Source organism: Melanaphis sacchari, unplaced genomic scaffold (assembly GCF_002803265.2).
Source record: "Melanaphis sacchari strain LSU unplaced genomic scaffold, SCAv2.0 Contig48_pilon_pilon, whole genome shotgun sequence".
Lineage (NCBI taxonomy): Eukaryota > Metazoa > Arthropoda > Insecta > Hemiptera > Aphididae > Melanaphis > Melanaphis sacchari.
In genome coordinates, this window is record NW_020271327.1 from 245,547 (window position 1) to 269,744 (window position 24,198).

Sequence of the window (24,198 nt, forward strand, 5' to 3'; positions counted from 1 at the left end):
TTAGCAACATGTATTTTCTCACAGATCACAATATATTGTCTGTTGACAACTAAATTAAGTTATACTTACAACTATATATAAGTTATACTTATAACTTATAAGTGTTTATTGACATATTTATCATCTATCGTATCGTGTTTACCTATACATTAATATATTATGTAAACATATATAATATATAGGGTGATTTTTTTTTATCAAACAACACTCGTTATTTTAAACGTTATAATGTTTTTGAAGAATTTTTTACATAATTAAATTAAACACCATTAAAAAAATTTTAACTATATATATAATTAATTATTTTTTAGTATTTTTTTTATCATTATAACTCTTTTTAATTTTTTATTTTTTTAAGTGACAACTTACATTTTTAATTTTAGATTCTGAAGATGGCTATTTTTTTGGAATATTTTGATTCATAAAATCAAAATTTGGACGAATACTTTATGAGTTATAAAGTATTTAAAGTTTTGGTAAACGGAGTAGACCAGCATTTTTCGTGGAATTCCCGCACTACTTCACCTCACACATCTATTCATAAAGTACTTATAACTCATAAACCACTTGTCCGAGTTCACATAAAAAAATTTATATTGTTATTTAAAAGAATAGAAAACTTAAAAAATTATAGCAATATTTTTTTTTTTTTAATATATTATTTTGACTAAAAATTATAAGAAAATATTTTCAAAAATGTTAATAAATTTTGAAATAAAGAGTATTGTTCGATAAAAAAATCACCCTGTATAGTGTAGATCTGCTCTTACGATATTTTGTAGACAATATTATTATAATTGCTTAGTATAATTCTCATGAACAGTTCGTGAGCAATGCAATTTTAGGTGTCGTTTCGAGCATGGACACCGTCGATTAAGAAAAAAAAATAAGTGTGAAAAATTTGACCTATTGCAGAGGAAAAGGTTACAGTTTAGCCTTGACTGGGTCAGTGTGATGTGAACCAGAATTAAACGATAATAATGCACATTGCTGGAACTCCGGACTCGTAGAGAAAGCATTCACTGTGGCCAATACTTGGACTGGGTGTGGTACACTGTTACATTGTGGAGACTTGGGGCTAGGCACGGTTAAATAATATATTTAACCAGATTAACACGTTTGTATAATTTGTGAATTGTTTACTCGTTAAATGTTTTATTGTACACATATCATATATATGCATACAAAACTCAATTAGTTGGTTATTATATAGAAATTAAATTATTCTAATTTTTTTTTTTCAAACATAAGACTTTGATTTAAGTGTTTTGAGAAAACTAATTAAAACGTTTCAAACATCGATAGAAAATATTTATAGACGACTTTTTATTTTATCAATACACAAGTTGGCTTATTCAAAGTATACCTAATAATTGTTTGGAAATTTTATCACATACATTTAAATGTGTAACCTACCTATTTTTAAAATAATAACGCATAAATCTCGAAACAATAAATTACAATATTGTAATTGTAAACTTATATAATATAATAGTCTTAAACTTAATAAATTTTGTAATAAACACAAAATCGTTATTTATTTTTAATATTATTACATTAGAGATTAGAAAAGTAATTTTTATTACATAATTTATTACATTTCTCCAAATCAAATTTAATTATTATGATGTATATAATGATATGCATATTTTTTTAAAATATTAGAATCGTTATTCATAATATATTAATCAAAACTAGAAGTTTTTCAATTAATGAAGTTAATATGAACTCGTTATTCGTCAAAAAAATTTGAAAATGTATATCATACAATATTCTAAGCTAAATAAACGTATACAGGAAGTAACATTTTATTGAATAAATTGAACTATATTAATTTACTTCAAAGTTAAAAATTACAATTAAGTATTAGACTGTTATATATCTGCATGCACTGATATCATTTTTTCATGTTGATTAATTGTTGTATAACTTCAAATGTAATCTTATATCTAAGTGAGTTTGTGGTAGGTATATGCGATATAGTTTATATGTATAATAAACAAACTTAATATATTATTTTACAATATGATATTACAATGACGTAATACGTAAAACTCTCTATTAAGAAATAGAAATCATAACTACTAAGTATGGTTACCTTAATAATTTTGAAAGGTTATGTGGCTATTTTGCTTATCAATTTACTATCATTTTTTTTTTTATAATATAAATCTATAGTTCATTTATAAGTACCTAATAAAGAATTGTGACGCTTTAAAAGTTGCCATATATATTAGAGCTTGAATATTAGTATATTATACGTACCTTTTTGTACATGAATGTTATGTAAATAAACTAATTAGATTTACACATCAAATTAAACCTATCCTATGATACTTTAATCGATTGAGTATGAAATAATTTTCAATATTTTTTCCAGTCCGTAGCCTACATGCGTGACCGATCATCAACTCATATAAATACGTTTTATGTTTGTCCAGAGAATAGAAATTCGTTAAAAAATAAAAAAGTGTCTTTTATGGATATGAACTATAATACACTAACACCTAGACGAGTACAAAGTGCCAATTGAGTATATTGGATATATTGATACATAGCTACACTTATCCGATAAAAATACTGAAAGTTAGATGGCGCAGATATGCAGTGATAAGCAATTTATTATAACCAAATTGTGTGTACAGACATAGAATATAATTATACTAAGTACAATAAATAACATTTTAAATTTAAAAAAAATTTAAAAATTTAACTAAGGTATGAATTTTTGGGACTGATTATTTTGAGTGTTGAGACATTAAAGTCTCATTCTAATTTGTTAAGATCTTAAACCAATGGTTTAGAAGTAATTAATGGAGGTCATAACTGTCCTGAAAAATATTTCTTCAAAATGTTCACCTTAATTTTTCTTATGGTTTCTTAGTAACTAGAATGTTGTTAGGGGATACTATGATTACTAGGGCATATAGTTATATTTACATGATGTGTATTTAATGTATCTAATATGAATACTATGTTAGTTATAATATTTTGAGCAGCACCAATTGTTGTCTTAAGTTACGAATGACCAATACTGATATTCTCCATACTGTACAAGATTGAAAACATCATAAGGGACCAAAAGTGTATTATTTTATATATCACCTGTGATGAAGGAAGTCTCAGAGCAAAACTCGCATCTAATGTGCCAAATACTTAACCCACGCAGTGCAACATACATACTGTAAGTCATCGTAAGTCATCGAGTATACTCGGACGGTGGCTGATAAGGTTGCCTGGCAGCAACAATGGAACAATGAACCGAATGTAATAAATAATATCTAGCATACCATATTTGCCGATACTATGGGAGTGTCGTAATATTAAGTATGAACGAAAATGTGCCACTGACAAACGTAACAATCGGCTGCTGTAAGTGTGTGTGTGTGTGTGTGTGTGTGTGTGTGCGCGCGTGTATAAGTGTGTATTTGGAGCGCGTTATGACGACGAAGGGTATAGAAATAAAAAACCGTTTGATCATTGCAGACGGCATATGGCCGAATTCCTTTTGGAGAAAGATTATGGCGGGAGAGAAGAAAACAAATTGTATAACTCGATTCATTAATAAGTATACGTCATTTTCCGTTGGCGAGTATATATAATGTGATGGGCGAATGGAGGCGATTTGAAAACCGCTTGCATGTGTTTATATACTATATGTATATAATGATACAATACCTAACATAATATGTCATATACGGAGCCGCCACTGTTTCGACCCACCCACTTTTTTTTTTTTTTAGTAACTGTCACTATAAGTCTGTTCTTGTTAAAAACTAAGAGAAAGAAGGAGAAAAAAGAGGTTGAAACGTTTGAAACGTATGGGCACGTCTCGAGGAATTTATAAGTATAATTCGATCGCCCGCCTCGTTTACTAGTTCCGATACTTCCGGTAATTACGAGGTCTACAAACCTGATCTGTAAACTTACAGACAGGTATAGTAGTCGTTCCAAGAATAAGTATTTTGTTACTTAACTGATGGTTTAATAATTTAAATCACACAATGTTACATATTTGTCATGAAATTGAGCAGACGGTTTAAGAAGTGTAATACGCATGTAACATTATACACATTGTAATATGAGAGTAAAAATTATTATTTCAATAAATATTCATATCGTTTAAAATGATTCTTAGAACAACTCCAGATGAATTATTTATACAAATGTGAACATTATTTAAATAGGTAAAGGTTTTAATAAAAATAAAATCGTCTTTTTAAAAAGTGAATGCTTAGTTGTGTTTCGATATAATTTAAAACTAATTTAAACAAAATATTCATGAAGCATTATTATGTTTCTTTCGGAAACTATGTCAAGTATCATATCGTTGAGTTAAAATATATGAGTACATATAATTATATTATTTATACAATAAATATATATATATATACTTTATTAAAGTATAGAAATTCTTTAGAATCGTTCCCAGTATCTAATAGATTGCAGATAACAATGATATATTTATTTGTACGGTTGTAAAAAACCAGATTCTCAAAGCCATATAATATATAATTTAAAGATCAACGAGGTCGTCTTTATATAAATACAATTAATTTTTAAACGTTTGTTTAATAGGTACTTTCAATGGCAAAATGTACTAAATTGACTTAAAAATAAAGTAAAGAATAAATTATAAAACAACTACCTCGAACATTTATTTATCAGTTCTTGTAACGTACAATATACTTAAAGTAATATGCATAATATATTAAGATATAACTTTTAGATTTTTTAATTTTTCTTTATAACATAGATTCATATTATAAGAGAGCATATTGACTGTAAACAATTAATAAGTAAAGATGTGAGGTAATTTTATCATTCATTTTTCTGTTATTCATTTTAATTTTAACCGAAAGAATTGCATTATTATTATCTCTATGAGTTCTCTAATAAATACATTAATACAATTTGTTAATGATTAATTTAATAGTACACACTAGTTAATTTCATAAAAATGAGATTTATATAAAAAAAAAAGATAAAATGTACAAAATATTTATTTTAATTGAATAACCAATATATTTTAAATTCTAATTTATACTGTCTTTGTTTATTAATAACTGAATTATTATCAACTGTCATGTATCTAAATGCATGTAGTAATAAGTCATATTGTTTATAATATTTAATCAAATAATAAAATTATTAAACAAAACAGAGCCAAAAACCTTTGATTTTACTGAAAAATGAAATAAAAATTGTTAACCGGTAAATTTCACAACTCTACACAGTGATTTGTAGTAAGTGTATAGTTTACCTAAAAATTAAATACTGGATTTTCGAACCCAAATTAATATTAGATAGATAATTATGCAAATTGAAAATGTTAAAGTAACTGTTATAAACTTATAATCTATAATATATAATATTTGTTAATGCGCGTATAAAATAATTTTAGTTTTATATAATGATGCTATTACTAAACATTTTTATCAATTATCTGCGTTAAAGTAAAAGTTTAACATTGTTAAAAAATAATTATAATAATTATAATAACTAAATAAATAAATAAATAAATAAATAAAAATAATATATAATAGTATAAATAATATACCAAATATACCAATTTATTTAAAATAAATACAAAACAAAAGGGTATCAACAAACAAATGACAAAATTTTCAAATAAAATGTATTTATTAAAAGGTCTATACTTTAGTATAATAATTAAAATAAACTGTATCCAATTGAATCATATTTTTCGTAATAATATTACGTCTACGAATGATATGGTTAGGTTAGGTTAGGTTAATATGTAACAACTATTACTCACTATACTTAATACGCCTAGCTAAAAATGTATACAATTTTGTAATACTTAATACAACTTTGTGTTATATTTTTATCATTTACGTTACAGCATTGTTACGACGTTACTGTAGAGTGCACTTAAACACTAAATTTATTGCGAATAATTCTTGAATTTTACTTAATTATTATTTAGAAAATAATGAAGAATGTCATAATAGTTCGAAGGGACCAATATTATAGTGACTGTATATCGCACATTCACTCACAGTTAAATTAGTCACGAGTACTGAATTCATAATTTCTAATTTTATAAATTTCCTATAAAGCGTTAGTAGTTTAAGTAATAAGCACATAGTTAAGTCCTATAAAAATCTTAATACTGGTGTTTATAAATTATTTCCGTTTAAAAAATATTTAATAGATTTCAAATATGTAGTTTATTAACCATAAATGTAAGCAAATATGTTCCGTACACTTACTTACAACACTATTAACGATAATTAAATTTAGTTAAAATGTTTTAGAATGACTGTATAATGTATATATTTATGTCTATATTTATCAGAGAAATTTAACTGGGGGCATAAATGTTATTAGTTTACTATTAACTATGCAATAATATTTAAATTAAATTAGTCAACCAAACAGTATACTGTATTTTGATTCTTGCCCAATAGGCGGTAATAGATTGCTTACCAAATAATAGACTACTTGAAAACAAGAATAGTTCACATATTTTAAGGAAATGCTCTAAATTTATAGCACGAAAATAGTAATATATTTAAAATTAATAGTATAGAGAATTTTAAAAATATTAAAGTTAAATATTTATTAAAAAAATAAATACTGCATTTTTTGAAAGTTTCTAAGCTTAGTGATTTTAATGGTTTTTTATTTTGTTGTGAATTTAGATACTCACAGATGTAATAAAATCAACAAGAACAGTTGGTGAAATTAATAAAAATATATTTTCACAAGCATGAAGGTGGTTAGGTTTTACACTTTTACTATTATTTTCACTACTTTTATGTAGTCGTAAATATACAATACAATCATTATAATCCTTCGTTATAAAATATAAATATACATATATCATTATATTATTGAAATTTCACTTAAAAATTAGACAATATCTGGATTGAATTTAAATAGGTAATTATAAGTAACTATTATTTATAATTAATAAGTATATTCTACGTATTCAAATATTATATCATGTTGAAAAACTAACATTAAATACTGGAAAATTAAATTTAGAATATTTCACTAAAGTTACAGAATCACTTTAAATTAATAAAAAAAAAAAAAAAAAAAAAAAATGGAATATTATACAGGATTTATAAGAACCTAAAATTATAAGCTACTGATGAAACGAAAATAGATTACTTTTAATTCTCACAGTGTAGTTACCTTTACACAAATAAGGAAACACAACTACACTAAAATATTGAAAATATTTAAGTCAAATCGGTTTGAAGTTTGAACTGAACCAGTCTCTTCCATATAAATACATTGTTTTTTGAGTATGACGATTAAATAAATCGTTATTTTAATTCCTTTAAATTACAACAACATTTTATATTATTATTTAATACTGTTTTAGGCTGATGTGATGAAACGAGATGAGTGTATAACACCTGGTAATTTATTAGTGCAACTAAATCTAAGATACTTGTATTATAGATGCTCAACTTGTAAATTACTTCTAATAGTTATAACTTATAAACAATAAATACTCTATAAATTTAGTATAGATAAATTAACACATGATAATTACGAACACATAATAAAATATACATTATAAAATATAGTTAATTTACTAATAATATTGTTTATCACATTCTAGAATATCAATAAACTTGAAAGTAAAATACAATAATATTTTATTTCTGAAATGAAAATGTATTTAATAATAGAACATGCATTTTGTTTACTTATTTATGTTATTCTTGTGGACAATAAACACGACAACTGTTGTAAAATAATATTAAAAATTTAAAAATATTTAAAAATCTTATTCAATATTTGATTTTCAATGTTAAATTTTAGTTGACCCTTATATAGTTGCACCTATGATAATGACAAAGTATCTCGAATATATATATTTTTTTCTTCTAATATCTACCTTTCAAGTTTCAACCTTTAATTATAAATACTAATAGTATCAACGCTAATACATTCCGATTGATTTAAAATAAATAATAATTATAATATATTACTTTAATATATAGTTCAATAAATATGTAATGATTTATAAAATATTTACAGATTTCTTTAATTTACTTTAAACTTTATAGTAAAATACTTTAAAATATGATTAATATTAAATTATAAAAACATATTCATTGAAATCCAATATATAGCACTTGTTTTATGTTTTATAAGTATATCTTATTATCATTTAATGTTATTTTAATTTTTAGTAATTATTATTAATTAACAATTAAATAGTAATTAATTATACAACAAAAGATTTATGTTTAACACTACTAATTATTATACTGTTTTCTTTAACTTATAGATTCTAAGTAGAGTGATAAATGTATTGATTTTATAATATTATGTACATGAAATGATTTTGTGAATGGTTTTGGATAAAAAATTAAATGTAGTTTGTAGTTTAAAGTGGTCAAAATTAAAATTTCCTAGTACTTTTTTAATAATTGGAGAAAAAAAATTATTAAAGGAAACAGAAATTTTCAATTTTGTGTATATGTATTCAAAGTTTGATCATTATTCTGGTTTGAATCGAAAAAAAGTAACTTTAGATACTTGAAATTTTCACAAAACACTTATTTTATTCTTTTCTATTTACGTTTAAATTTTAAAAATATTTTGATTATTTTTGAGCTACGAATATTTATAGGAAATGGAAATCTTCATTACTTATTTTAGTTTTTTTCTATAAAAGTGAATTAAATATAATTCACCAGGTAACGTTACGGCTAAAATTGGCAAATTGTTCTTATACCTAACATTTGAAAATGTAATACAAGGTTCCTCATAAGTACTACATACTAAAATTATAAAATCTAAAAAATATATTAATATAATTATTTTTTGTAAAAATGTTAGTCAAATTTTGACGAAATTACTTATTTGAACAATAAATAACAATATTTATTAGTTTTTAATTTTAAAATATTATTCGTGGAAATTTAAAAATTTTGCGTAAATTATATTATTATGAATTTTACTACACGAAATGACATTTTTGATTTATTTTATGATACTATCTATTATTATGCTGTGAATCTATTTTTACTGTTTTACAGTAATTACAGAAATATGTTATTAAATTTTTAGTTAAAGATTATAGAAGCTAATATTTTTACTGTAGTAAAAACATGATATACTTGTTATAATAATACTAATAATACAATATATGCAATATTTTAGGAAAAAATTATACCGACCTACCAAAATTTAAAAGTAAAATGATTAACTTTGATAGTTATGTTTATTAATAAAACATATCATGAAATATAGTTTGAGATAAAGACTGACAAACGGTCTCAGCTCAGAATTGTTTATAGTATACTATGATAGATAATTTAATTCAAATTTAACAAATCCATACTAGTATCTCAATCAGCACTTAATATACACTTAATACCTGCTAGTCTACTTTTTTTGTAAAATTTTCTGTCAATCAATTTTATAAACGCATACTATGCTTCATAAATTTATAATGAATATGATTTAGTAAGTTTCTTTTTGTCTATAATCGTAAATATTTAATTTCATGAAGATAAAAATTAGTTTTAATACAAAAACATATTTTTAAATTTAATACCATACACCTAAATTTTAGATTTTAATTACTTATTATCCAAGCTGTTTCTATAATTTAACATTAAGTGTTAACGAGGATATTTAGTTACATTGATTGCATGTTTAATAAACTATATTTATTTTTTTCAATCAATAATAACTATAACATTATGTTAACCATAAACCAATGTAAGCGTATGGGATTAAAGATATACTCATATTGAAACGACATATTAATTTGATTTTTAAAATTTCAGTGACGTAAACCAACAACCAGGAATTATATCAAAGAAAACTTTTACATTGTTGTAAGATTTAAATTAAATTGTAAAATCAACACTGAATCAAGAATTAATAATGATGTTTTTTATGATAACGATAATGATAATAATGGAAATAATTATTTTTTTAGGTTGATATCACAATATTGAAGTTCAATACTATAAAAAAAATAAATAAGAATCATAGAACTGCACGCCTAGGTCAAGGATACTCATAATATTATTGTTATTTTTATTTATTCAATATAATAATAGAATCATAATTAATACCATGATGTATTATTTAATGTTCGATATTAAATATAGGCCGATTGTTTGGAATTATTAAATAAATAAAGTATTGCATAAAAAATATTTTAATAATAAAATAGAATAGATTGTTCTTTTCCAAACAACGGTTTCGTTTTCAAAATACCCTCATTAAGGTAGTTAGCCAATGCAATACTTATAGTAGGTCCGAGCACAACATATCACATACTTGTTTATATATACGTATGATAATGTGACAATACTAGAAGCCCCTGGCAATTCATAGTATAATATTCGGACACGAACTATACTACATCGTTGTATGTTAGAGCGTGCTACTTTCATTAATTTTTGTTATAATAATAATAATAGTAAATAATAGTAATAAGTAATTAATTTTCATTATTTTAATATTATAATATAATAATATAGTTTACGTAGCGCATATTAATGTAGTACACATCGAACTGAATGTTTGGTACTACCACCTCCACTGTGCACAGTGTAAATAGTGAATACAGTAGAGTCTCGCAGCGTAATAGTAGGTATAATATGATAATAATAAATAATATTATAATGAAAAATACCTCTACCCATAATATATTCGTTATTAAATAATCACTGCGGCCGAATATAAATTATAAACAGTGGGAGGCTGAAAAAAGAGAATGTGTCCAGATGAAAGTAAAACGGTGGTTATAGTAAGGAACCACACGAGCGCAAGACGTATTATTTTGACAGAAACGGTCTGCCAACGTGCTCAACCGGATCGCTCTTGTCAGTCAGTCCACAGTCCGTCGTCTTCCTGTCCGCCACACGAGAACACGGACCGAAAATCGTAACGTGAGTACCTATATCCGTAATATTTTTACCTTACGATGTACCTACTACTTACTGTGTCCATACTTCAATAAGTTCAGTTATAAAATAATATTTTTAGTATTTTAATTATTATATAATCCAATATACCCATCTTATATTGTGGTCAGCGTTTGAATTGCGCTTAAACGGTCCAACTACTGCAGTAGGTATCTATGTTACATACTACGATATTTTAGATGACTATCTGCCGAAAATCGGACGGCACAAATATCATGACATTTTTTTTTTTTTAATTCTAAAACACTTAATTAAATAAACAAACAAAAGATTTAATTCACGTATGATAAATATATTATATTATTATTTTAAATATAAATTAAAAGTTAAGTTCTTTAGAAGAAAAGGTATTACATTTTTTAAAACTATTAAACAATTTATATGATAATTTATTATATTAGGTACCTAGTTAGGTAGTTTAGCTTTTATTGAGTATTTAACTTAAATTTGTTTCTATTATAATTTAAGAATGTAAATTAGTTTTAAGGATCAATTTTTGTTCAGGATTGGACTAAACTGGTATCAGGTGTGAACAATTTGGTTGTTTAACTCATTACATTATCTTAGTACTAGATTATTTCAAATAATTTCTTGATTTTTTCCGTTACATATATTCATTATATTATATTCTATTGTTTATGTATTTGGTAATTAAAAAAAAATATATATATATACGAATTACATATATGTTTTTTTACTGGTTTAGAATTGTATTTCAAATTTTTTCCGTCATTTTGAGTTAACTATAACAAATCTACATTAAAATACTTCATATTTACATTATAGATAGATTATATGCATTATAATTTATAAATTATAGATAATGTTAAGCTATCTATAAGAATTTTCTAGACAAATCGCATATACGTAATATTTGTTAATAAAATCTAATAATTAAATTATTATTAAAGAATTCTATTTTTTATTTAAGTAATGTACAAGAGGTATGAACTTAATAAAACAAATTACAATAAATAATATTAATTTATTAGTTATTAATTGGTAATAAATAAAAAAAAAAAAAAAATGTTAAAAAATATATGTATGCATTATTTTTTTCAACTATATAATCTATTTTAAAATTATGCAAAAGTATGTTTTATGTCTATACGAAATTGCTTTTTTCAAGTTCTACAGATATCTATCAAAATACCTACTATATTTTTGTAGTCTCATGAGTATAAATTTAATGGGAAAAACATAGTTCAAAAATTCCTCACCGAAGTGCTTTAATTAGAAGGTCTCTTCATTCATATATATATATATATTAAAGCCTTACCATTGATTAACCATTCAAATTTTCAAAATAATTTATTTATTTTATTAAGTATTTTAAATATAGATTAGTTTACACTGAACTATAATTATTCATCTATCTACTATATTTACATAAGTACACTTTAATTTTGCAATATATTAAGTTGAATATTTTAAGTATTTGTAACTTTTTTAAAGAATAGTCAAAAAATACTTAGTACTAATTATATATGTGTGTGAAGAAAGCAAACGTACATTATTATGTTACTAAACAAGATTAGAAATTATTTAAAGTTGCAATAATTACGCGAGGATAAGATTTATTAAATAAAGATATTTTTACGGTTTCTAATTTTTTTAACAAACCACGAACATTTAAAACATGCTAAAGTGGAAAATAATTGTTTAACTTACTAAGAACTTTAACAATTATTAATGTTAAGTGTTATATATTTTATTTAAGGAAACATTTTTTTTCTTTTTAATATAGGTATTTTATTTTTAATTATTTTGCCTAATGTAGGTATGCGTATATGATACTAAAAAGTATAATTATTATCATTTATTTAGGCGTCATAATATAAATATTTTAAATTTTAATTTAATTCATATATTTTATGTTTGATATTTTAGTCTATTAGTTGTTTTAATTTAATTTAAATTTACAAATATGCAAATACTTGATTTGTAAGTTATACTTAAATTGTACTTAAAGTACTTATAACATATCATTCGTCGAAATGTGTTTTTAAGCAATACGAAAAAATCGTCGTCTAATTTAAAATATTAATTTATTTTAAACTTCATTATAAATAATATCTAAATTCATAATATTTTAACGGCTAACACATCAGTTCATCTATTTAAAACTTTTTCTGACTCTGACCACACTTTTTAGAGTTTGAAAACGTGAATTTTGTTGCATCTTATTTATTTTCAAGTTTTTTTTAATTTGTTTACATAACATAATATATTCACATTTAATGGTGTAGGCTAAAAACAAGTATTCGTGTTCTAATATGATATTATATTATATTATGTGTGATGTAATTAAATAATTTTTCTTACATTTTTTTAATGAATATAATGCAATACTTTCTCCTACGACATAGTACAAACATATGACCGCAACCTTGATATGTTTACAATTAAAAAAAAAAAAAACAGAGCAGATTAATCTAACCAATAGTTTTCCTCATAAATATTGTAATAACAATTAATAAACATTATTGTATGCATCATTTGTTAATTTTAAACCACATTCTTACAAACTCTCACTTCAACATGCCATTGATTTTTAAAATTAAATGTTTCCTTTCTGTCGCGCCAACAAAAATAATGTGCCTACTTGTTCAGATCTCACATCTATATTATAAAATATACGTATTTAAGAAATCACACTTCAAACTATCGAACGAAAATACAACGCACATCGTTAAATATCACATGTATAAAATGTCGTCAATGTGAACAAGACAGTTGATTTTTGTATCAACGTTCTCTCTTTCAGAGTCAATTAATTTACAATTTTTTTCTCTTTTCTATACAATGTACAAACATGTCACTGCAATAGGTATTCTAGTATGTTATATGTTAACCCATATTTGTGTTGATTGATTGCTGTACATATTACCGTTCGTGAGTGCCTGATTGAGTTATATCCACTATCCACGTCTTTAAAGATGGTTGCAAAACTTCACATCATTGGATGAAATATATACAATCATCATGTATCGTAAATACTATCATCGGGACTCTTGTATGTATGTATATATATATATATATATATATGAATCATGAACGTATACGTATTAGTATATTATGTGCCACGGCTATAGATCGTGACTCTAGGGTTTGCTCACATGTATATTATATACTTATAGCCGATATCAATTATATTATATAACAGTTTTCTCATACTTTAACGATGACCCATAAAATGAAAAAAAAAATTGCTCATCGAATGAAATTGAAACTCGTTAACCGCAGATAGGGTCGCATTTGTTGTCGTAGTTGTACCGCAGAACGGAATCCACACTTCATCACATTTAATAATTACTGCAAATACAATTGAATGATGGCTGGCCGGCAAAGGGTTTTCTTAATCGAACTCAACGTAAGTCCCTCATTATTTCAAATATTATTGAAATTTAAAAAAAAACATTTTTCATATAGTTTTAAATCTTTAAAATCGACCTTTAACTAACAAAAATAATATATTTTAACTATTTATTATCGTTTTAATTTAAAATTTTTTTTTTTTTTAATGATAATATGCATTTTTATAATTCTAAAGCAGAATATTTTTTTGAAATATTTTGATGTGTAATTAAATCTAGTTTTGGACGAATAGTGTATGAGTTATAATATTTAAAGTTTAGATGAGTTGAATGGAATGGTATAGCCCATACAAAATTATTGTTCGCTTGATTATTGATTTTTTTAAATCGAAATACTCCGGAATAATTTTTTGCTTAGGAATATGAAATTTAAAATGTAATGTTGTTATTCAAAAGGATAAAAAAATCAAAAAAATCAAAAAAATGATTACAATCAAATATAGTATGGTATTTTTTCAAAAAAAAAAACTTACAGTTATGTAAAAAAAATATTTTTGAAAACATTAGTAATAACGAGAAATAACGAGTGTCTACGTTAAACGGTTCGCCCAGTATATGATAATGTATTTATTAAATACATGCACTTTTCTTATATGTTTTAATATTATTTTCGACTACATTATGTGTGTGACGCGATCGTCGCGTGTACGCTTAGATCAACACAAGCGATTTTTTTGCCGTAGCGAATCGCTGCAGCAGAGAAAGCACGTTATTATTATCAAGATTAATGAAAATAAACCAAAAAATAACGTCATGCAGATAAAACATTCGAGATATCGCACAACGTAGTCACTGCATTAAGTATACGCGTGTACAGATATAATAACTACATTATTCTCTCATCGGATACACGCGTGGGATCTCTAAATTGCTCGTATCATTTATACCTATATAATTAGAGAAAACGTTATCCGTTGTTTGATTTAGTATTGTCGTAAAATTCTGTTGCAGTTTCAGAAGTAATCGTATCGTTAGCCTCGTTTTATAGAGACTGGGAAATTTAAATTAAAAAAAAATAATCATCGATTAACTTCATTCGTCATAGTTCTATTTGTTTTTATTTTATTTTTCTATAAAACTATATCTGCCGAGTGTATTTGCTTTCTGGGCGAAAAACGGAACAATTATAATTACAACGTTTACATTTTATGCAATTTTTTTGCGATAGCGCAAATAACTGCAAGTACTCCCATCCTATGTGATATATAATATATACGGTAACGTTATTTCATTACGATTTTGTCGTCAAATCTCCTTCAGCATTGCGTGTTGATTAGTATAATGATTGTTATTTTAATGATGCACGTATTATAATGTTCTGATTTAAATTCAAAACAAGAGGAGGATATAACTTACTCAGTGGATAACAATAATTATATTATAATACAGATATCTACGTTTAGTGTGTTCGCCGTCTGGGATAAATAAAAATACTTACAATATATAATATATATATATTTTTTTATTTGTACCACTATATTTTTGTGTACATTATAATATACATATAATATACAGGAACAGGATAGAATGTTAGCGTCCAAAATAATTCTATGCTGTAAACAACATTAAAATAAGCTTATCGGAAAAAGTTACTAAAAATGCGCGCGCACGACACGCAGTGCATAAAATTCAACTGGCAAGTCACGTTTGGTATTTTGTCGTCCCGTATTATATACACTATATAGGCATATAACAAGATGGTTATGACCGCGTATTCCCTAGATTAGTGAGATTTATGTGTTCTGTGCAAATAATCTGTTGAATAATTTTACTTCAAGCTACTCGTGTACCGCGAGGCTTGTGTAAAACGTGATTCGACCACATAATTGTTATGATGCGCTAGTAATATATTCGCGTGTCATAGTACATGTTATAATATACGAATAACAAACGTGACGTTTGCGGGTAGTATACACAAGAGACTAGTGTTATGATGTGAATACGATTGTTTTTTCCAGAAGGGGTATCCGAGTATGTTTTATATTTAACTTAATTATTCGTAATTCATAAATAATTAAAAATGTATATTGTATACGATAATAATTAAAATTATAACATTCAATATAATATAATTTCATCATACAAATTTTCGAGTTTCCTTCATTTGTTTATTTAGAGTAAAGTTGTATTTAATCTTTACAGATTATGTTTAGATTATTTTTAATTTTTTAACAAATATTGTTCTATTTTTAAAACATTTAATGAAATAGCTAAACATTTTTTCAGAATATTGAAAAATTAAATATCTTTTAACTAGGTAGAAAGTTAATGTATATAAAGTTCGATTACTGTTTGCACTTTTGTAGCCTTTCTCTTGTCATAAACTTATGATTAATCTGAAAATTGAATACATACGTGTTATATAATTTTTGACTAATGACCAATCAAAATGCGTACCCATAATAGCATCTAGAAATTCGTACCAAAAAAAAAAGTTTCCAACTGTATTGGTATATATAATAAGTAGATGGGAAATTAAATTATTTGAAAGTATTTAATTAAGCAAGAACTAAAATAATAATATTATATCCCGACCTGAAGTAGTAACTATAAAGATTTTTCAAATACGTATATTTACCAATACCATGATTCAAATTAAAAAAAATATTTAACAAATTCGAGACTATAGTTATGTACGATGGATAACTTTATTTGAGAAAATTATTTTTAGTGGTAAGAAAAATATGATAAAAATATAAACTTATATTAATAATATTTTATCAATTGTTTCAACAAATCTAATTTATTTTACAGACGTTCAACTATTTAGTAAATAATCGATAAGAGTTGGGTGCTTATTTAATGCTAATAGATTTACAAAAAATTATCGTGTGAAAGATGTAAAAAATTTGATGACCTTTTAAGATCGGTGTTCCGTGGTGGTTGCCACAGTTATTAACGTGTTCTGAGGTCAACCATTGACCGGTGTCGCTAGTTTTTGGATGGATACCCACACAGATTCTCAGCAAAGAAACCATAGCACACTTGTACGCACGTGTTTCTAGTGATCCTACAAATCCTAAAAAAACTCAAACCGATCAATTAAAATATAAATTTTACAACCAACCAATTATAATATTGATGTCAATTCATCGAGTACACACGACTTAATGATCTAAGAATCGTATTAACATATATCATACGCGCATCACTTGTAGTGTTTAGTTTCAATTTTCCTTTTTCTTAACACAATAAATCAGAAAATCACAGAAAGGTACTATATAAGATATCGAATTGTACCGTCATAACTGTAGTTCTATATAGGTGGGTATATTATATAATATATTATAACATAATACATGGATTGTGCGGGTATATTCGACTGAATTTTATGATACGTCACCACGTCGAAACCAAGCGCGCACACTAAAGGAAGAGGCGTTAAACACGTAAGATTGATTCTAACTTCCTACTTCATAACCCTACAAAGCGTCGTCCGAAAAACTTAAACATATATTTGATTCATGTGATTTGCACATCACGGACTAAGATGGTCTATGATTTACAATATCATTGTATTCGTAATACAAAATTAGTATTATAGGTAGGCGGATTTGATCCTGGTGCAGAGATAAAGTGAACAAGGCGTTGTTACCACCTCCTCGCACTCATATAATACCTGCTTATAAAATATTATTCTTAAGTCTTATAAGTTGCAATGCAATTTACCGCCGCAGGATACGAATGTTATGCACTGACCACGATTAAGGTTGTCGAGGGTGTCATTTATTAATAAACAATCATACGTTGATATTGTCGTCGTCATTTTATTTTATTCGAATCTATCGTTTTTTTGTGCCCTCAGAATATGATGACCGCCCCAATATTGTGCGCAGCAGCTTTTGTGTTGGCGCTGCAAGCCATGTGTGTGACCGCGGCCGGCGGTGAACGCCAGCAACAGCAACAATTGCCGCTGTTTTTCCAAGCAGGCCGACCATTCAACGCGCCCGGCGCCCCGTTGCCCAAATTTGTGGGAATCGCGGGCAACCAGCCGCCACAGGCGTTCCGCTCGGTACCGCCGCAGGTGGACGAGGAACAGGAGGATGAAGAACAGCGCAACGATGACGAACCGCACCAGCGCAACGTGCTCGCTCCCACCCCACTTCCGTTCAGACCACAACCTACGCCACAGGTACCGTATACATACACATATATTAGCATATAACTGATTGCTTATATTTACTTTCTATATAGTTAGGTTAGGTCTCCTTAATCTCCCCCTTGATCTTCTTTAATACAAAATCTCAGTTTTGGAATATTTAAATTCGCTTAAAGACCGTACTTTACATTCTGTATAATGTGTTTATAAATTATATACCACAGTTAATATTCAGAAATATACTAGTATAGACACTAGATACGTAATCAGTTACTATCAAACGATATAACGACCATTATCAGATTACTCTAAAGTCTAAACCCAATTTTTACATCTCTCGTCACCAATTCATACTTAAATTTGATAGTAATATAGAATATATTTCATTATATTATGTAAAAATACAATCCAATATTCCCATTATAATATTATGGTTATTAAATTAAGAAAACATAAATAAGTTAATTAATTACAATAAATATTATAATTTTATTAATATTTACAATTTTATAATTAAGTTTGTATAATACTGTGACGCCATAATGGTCAATATTACATTCACAGGTATCATAATAATATAATATACTAATACAAATAAAATAATTATTTTTCATAATTATTATGTAGTGATGAAATAATATACCCAAAATTTATTTTCTATGAAAATAGGAGGATATAAGGGTTATACCTGATTTAATAGAGAAGAAAAACGTGTAATTTTGTAGTAGAAAAATACTGTAGTTTTTTGGATAACTTGTAAAACACCACTACTGATATATTACTATATTACTTCTTAATTTTACTGATGTTTATACATTTTCTAACTTTTCAAACTTCGTAACGTGGTATCTAACCAACTATTATGCCGCGCAGTATTACCTATGACTTAATTATAGTTACTGCGCTACAGCTAGATGAGGTCTATATGAAACAGCGACCTTGTCATGTCGTCGTTATTATTCGACAAATTAATTTTTGAGCACAGCGCGTTGTACTTAATTAGTTCGTCGTTTGTACAGTTTATATAATAATTAGCTTAATCTTTCGAATGACGTGAAAAAACTACATCACAAGGTTAGATTTTATAGGATTTTATATTATATAGGACATCGACGCGTCTAACCAATCGACCCGTGTCGACCCGCAAGTTTCTGAATGCACCATTCATGATTTTGCAACACAGTTACTTTTAAATTTTAATACAACTTAATGTGATGCGCCACTATACAAGCAACAACGTAAATTCTTCCGATTATTGATTTGCTCGTGTTAAATATTATGCAATAATTATTAAGTGTGTTATTACTTATTAACCATCGTATGTTTTGTAACATGACGTTTGCAGTTCAATCAATTCCGTGCTTCTCCATCACCGTCCCCGCAGACCTTACAACCGATCCGCATTAACAGACCCACCGAAACTCCGATCAGAAGACCACAACCTCCGACGCCGTCGCAATTCAAATCGCTGTCCAGTCAACCATTGTCGGTAAGTCGCTCACGTTTCATATTCATACGGTTCTACTAACTAGTGATTAGTGGACTAATATTTTACATGGAAACTATTTTAATAATATTATATATTTAATACGTAATAAAATTCAGAATAAAATGTTTAATAAGTAAACACACGTTGCATTATTTTACAATGTTCGTCTTAAAATATTTCAAGTAGGTAAACGTGCATATAATAATAACTTTTATGCATGGATTATCGCGTGCTCTTTTTGATGTCTAATCTGTACATTTATCGTGATCTATCATAATATAATTGGGTTTTTAAATTCTCAAACATTATCTTTTTAGTATTACCAGTGAGTATCAATGCTAAACATACTTATTTATAATTATTATGTTTATATTGTTATTTATCTTTATTATAGCGATTTTGAATTAGGTATATAAATAATAGCCACAGGCTTTGATATTTTTTTTATCAAATTTCCAAATCGAAGAAACCTATTGCAAATTTTTAATTCCCTATGAATAATAGGAAAATCAACACTTAAAACTTTAATGATTTTCTTTTCCGTGAGCCCAGCAAAAATTACGTACATTCGTCCGGAAAACATAGTTAATATGGCAGTTTATTGCAGACGTCCTTCGCGAAGGTTTCGATGAATTCGAACCGCGGTCGCGGTAGTACCTATCGATTTCAATACCGTTTTTACTTAATTTATAGATACTTTTATTATTGTATTGTATAAACCAGTCTAGCGTAAAGTGAATCGGTGTTTGAATAACTACTGTGCGTTCATTGTGTCTACGATGAAAATCGACATTCATGAAAATATTTTTAATGATATAATACTTTTTATGACGCTGTTATTATGTCACCCGAGACCAGTGTATTTCCAGCGGACACCGTGCCTAAATCTGTTTTACAATATATTATAACGTCAACAGTGTAAACAATAATAATAACAACACGAATGATAATATATATATATTATCAACTGTAACGTGTATACGATGATATATCACTGAACAATGTGTTTTTTATTTATTGATTACAATGCAATTCGTTCAGCAATAAATAAATTGTATGTGCTTGTGTTGAATAATGTGAAACGGCGAAGAGTTAATATAATACCTGAATACATATCATACTATTATATGTAGTGTGAGGTATAACAATTATTTTTAAATAATATAAACAGCTTACATAACACGTTTATTCCGTGACTACTTATTATAATATAAATATGTTTATTTAAAAAAATGTATATTATATTATACATATAGCTAAGTAATAAATTTATTTTTGTGTATAGTATATACTCAATTGCCTGAAAAATTCAAAAAACTGTCATTATCAACTATTTAAAGAATGTTGTGCTATCTAACATTAAGAAATTTTACGACTCTTACTACCAACAATGATCATACCTAATAAATAATAATAATATATAGGAACTTAACTCATAAAATATGATATAATATATTAATATTTTGTTCACGGAATCACACGGCGAACAATATAGGCAATATTGGTTCTTTTGTGTGTTGGATATTTAAACGTGTATCATTTTATTTCCGTAACTCTTTTAATACCTATATAAAAATATTAATTGTTTTTATTGACATTGAGTTGATTTGAAAAATAATTTTTACTTTAAAAATATATTATAGATATTAAACTAGTACTTATCAAATATTTTATTCGTATTTGGCCTAAAAATATAGTTATTTACATTTTATGAATGTTGTATTACCACAGGAAGAAGCCCAAGAATTAGAAGAAGAAAAAGAAGAGCCCGATCGTCTTACCCAATTGTTGCCACAGTCTAAATTCACTTGCGGTGACAAAAAGACCGGTTACTACGCTGACGATGGTCTGGACTGCGAAGTGTTCCATTACTGTCAGGATGGTGCTAGACACTCTTGGATATGTCCTGAAGGCTTCGTTTTCCACCAGGTGGGTTAAATAATTGCTATCAAGACCCCAAAGTTGATTTCAATTTAATTATACAAACTATTACCATTTCCTCAACCCTTTTTCTTAAAAAAGGCATATATATATATTTTTTTAACGGGTTTAGCAAGAAAAACTCATAATTCTATCCCTTGTAATCGAGTCCAATTGATTATATTAACACGTTTATTACATTCTTTTTTTTATTATTATAACATCTAACCATCACACTATTTCGCTCGCCTTACACAGTGGCGAGAGACGATCGATGTTTTCTCTAATAATCTAAAAGAAAAATTGTACTTTTATTATAATTACACACAAACACACATATATATATATATATATATACGATAATTTAATCGAGTCTGTGTCGGTACGTAGGTACATCTGATCTGCATGCCACCGAGCAGCGAGAACATTTGCAAACAGTCGACACAATATCACTTCGTCAACGACTTCTTGTACAGGCCAGTAAACACGGAAGAGGCCAACTCCCGACCGAACGTGACGCTCAGGTATGGCGACCGGTATTACCCAGGTAGCAATTCGGAAGCGGGCGAAGAGTACGACCACGATGAGGAGGAACCGTCGCAGAGACCACAACAGTTCAGACAACAACCAGTGCTCAGGCAGCGCATTCAACAGCAACAGCCCCAGCCCACGCAACAGCACGTGCTATCCACCCCGCGCCCGACGCACGTGTTGCACCAGCAGCAGTTGCAGCAGCAACAACAACCACAACAGCTACAGTTTGCCCGACAACCATCGCCCAATCAAGTGTTCCACTCGTCCGAGGAAATAAACATACCGTTGCAACAGAGGCGACCGGTGGTGTTGCAGCCGCAGCAGCGACCCAGCTTCCAACAGCAACAACAACAAAACGACTTCGACTTCAGACGGAAGTAATATGGACGTAATATGCACGAGAGTGGGCAATGCTTCGACGATGATAAATATATCGTCGACGCGTAGTGTCCGCGTATAATTATGTACATCGTTTACGTTATAGGTTATGAAAAAAATAATATTTATCATTTTTTTTTTTTATTTTTAGTAACACTAGAGCGAGACAACACTCTACTGTACATATATATACAATAATTCTATATATTTTTTACTGTTAGGTTAAAACCAACGCGAAATTATTTGATATATCAGGACTTGTCGTATTATGATATATTGACGGAGAGAGCAATGAATAGGATTTATTATATTATTCATATACATTACAGTTTGCGAACGATCAGCTAATACAACTTCACTCGAAGTTCTTTTCTTTAGATTTCATACGCGGTGATCATAAACATAATACTAAATCGATCAAATTCTTGTCCACAGAAATATCCATACTTATATTTTTTCAACTTCAATACTTACTCGCCTCTAAATATTATACGTATACAGCAGTGTACTACGTATATTGGAAAACGCAGTATGATACAAACCACAACTGCTGCTTATAAATTAATATGTTTCTTGTTTTTTAACCGGTGACTAAATATTGTCAACTGTTTTTTAAAAGTACGCTCCGCAATATTTGTAGAACGAATTTGAAAATCGACACCGTTACTATACAGTGAACAAGCAAAACGTGTAAACACTATTGACGAAATTAAATGCCTACTTTCGATTGTGAGTTGATTGTACAATGATATAATACATATTATTATGTACTGTAAATCAATATTTAAACAAAATATAAATAAATAAATAATATTTTTACTCTTTATTACATGCGTCATACATGCCATTATGCAAAAATAATTATGTACTTATCAACTGTTTATAATTAAATGTTAAATTGTATTTTGATTGTGTTGTATTGCTGTTTTAAAACAATACTTCATAAATATTAAGTTGTTCGTTGCTTAACAATTATTTATGTTTAAGGTACCGATACCCATCATATATAAGCTTTACAATAAATTTATATGTCGTCATTGAAAATCTGTATGTAGTCCAGATTCAAACATTCTTTAAGTTATTTTCAGTGTACTAAAAGTATCTGTTGGACTTGTTCTTTTTTTTTTAATTCCATATTTTAGTATATATATATAATATATACATACTTAATGTTATTAAACTTATTATTTATAAAAATAATAATTAATTTACAGTATCCTTGAAATTGCTTTGTGCTGCCAATATTGCTTTTATAATACAATTGTAATCTTAAGTTATATTATTATTATGTTTTATAATTTTATTAAATATAATGTTAACGTTGATAAAACGTTTGTGATTTAAAGAAGAAAAATGTTTTTCTGTTGTATAAATATTGTATTTACAACCTATTTCTGTGTATAACGAATTGAGACCTTTTTTTTTTTTTTGACAATCTACATGCATTATCTATGTAGAATT

The 24,198-nt window shown here is 26.8% G+C and overlaps 1 protein-coding gene across 1 annotated transcript; it reads left to right on the forward strand.

Annotated features, from left to right (window-relative positions):
* Window positions 1–10,763: 10,763 nt before the first annotated feature.
* Window positions 10,764–24,085, forward strand: LOC112598490 (RNA polymerase II degradation factor 1-like). The gene is made up of 5 exons (XM_025344972.1): window positions 10,764–10,904; window positions 18,123–18,449; window positions 19,762–19,905; window positions 21,637–21,834; window positions 22,216–24,085. The coding sequence occupies exons 2-5, from the start codon at window positions 18,126–18,128 to the stop codon at window positions 22,738–22,740; spliced, it is 1,191 nt and encodes a 396-aa protein (XP_025200757.1). The 5' UTR covers window positions 10,764–10,904; window positions 18,123–18,125; the 3' UTR covers window positions 22,741–24,085.
* The last annotated feature ends 113 nt before the right edge of the window (window positions 24,086–24,198 follow it).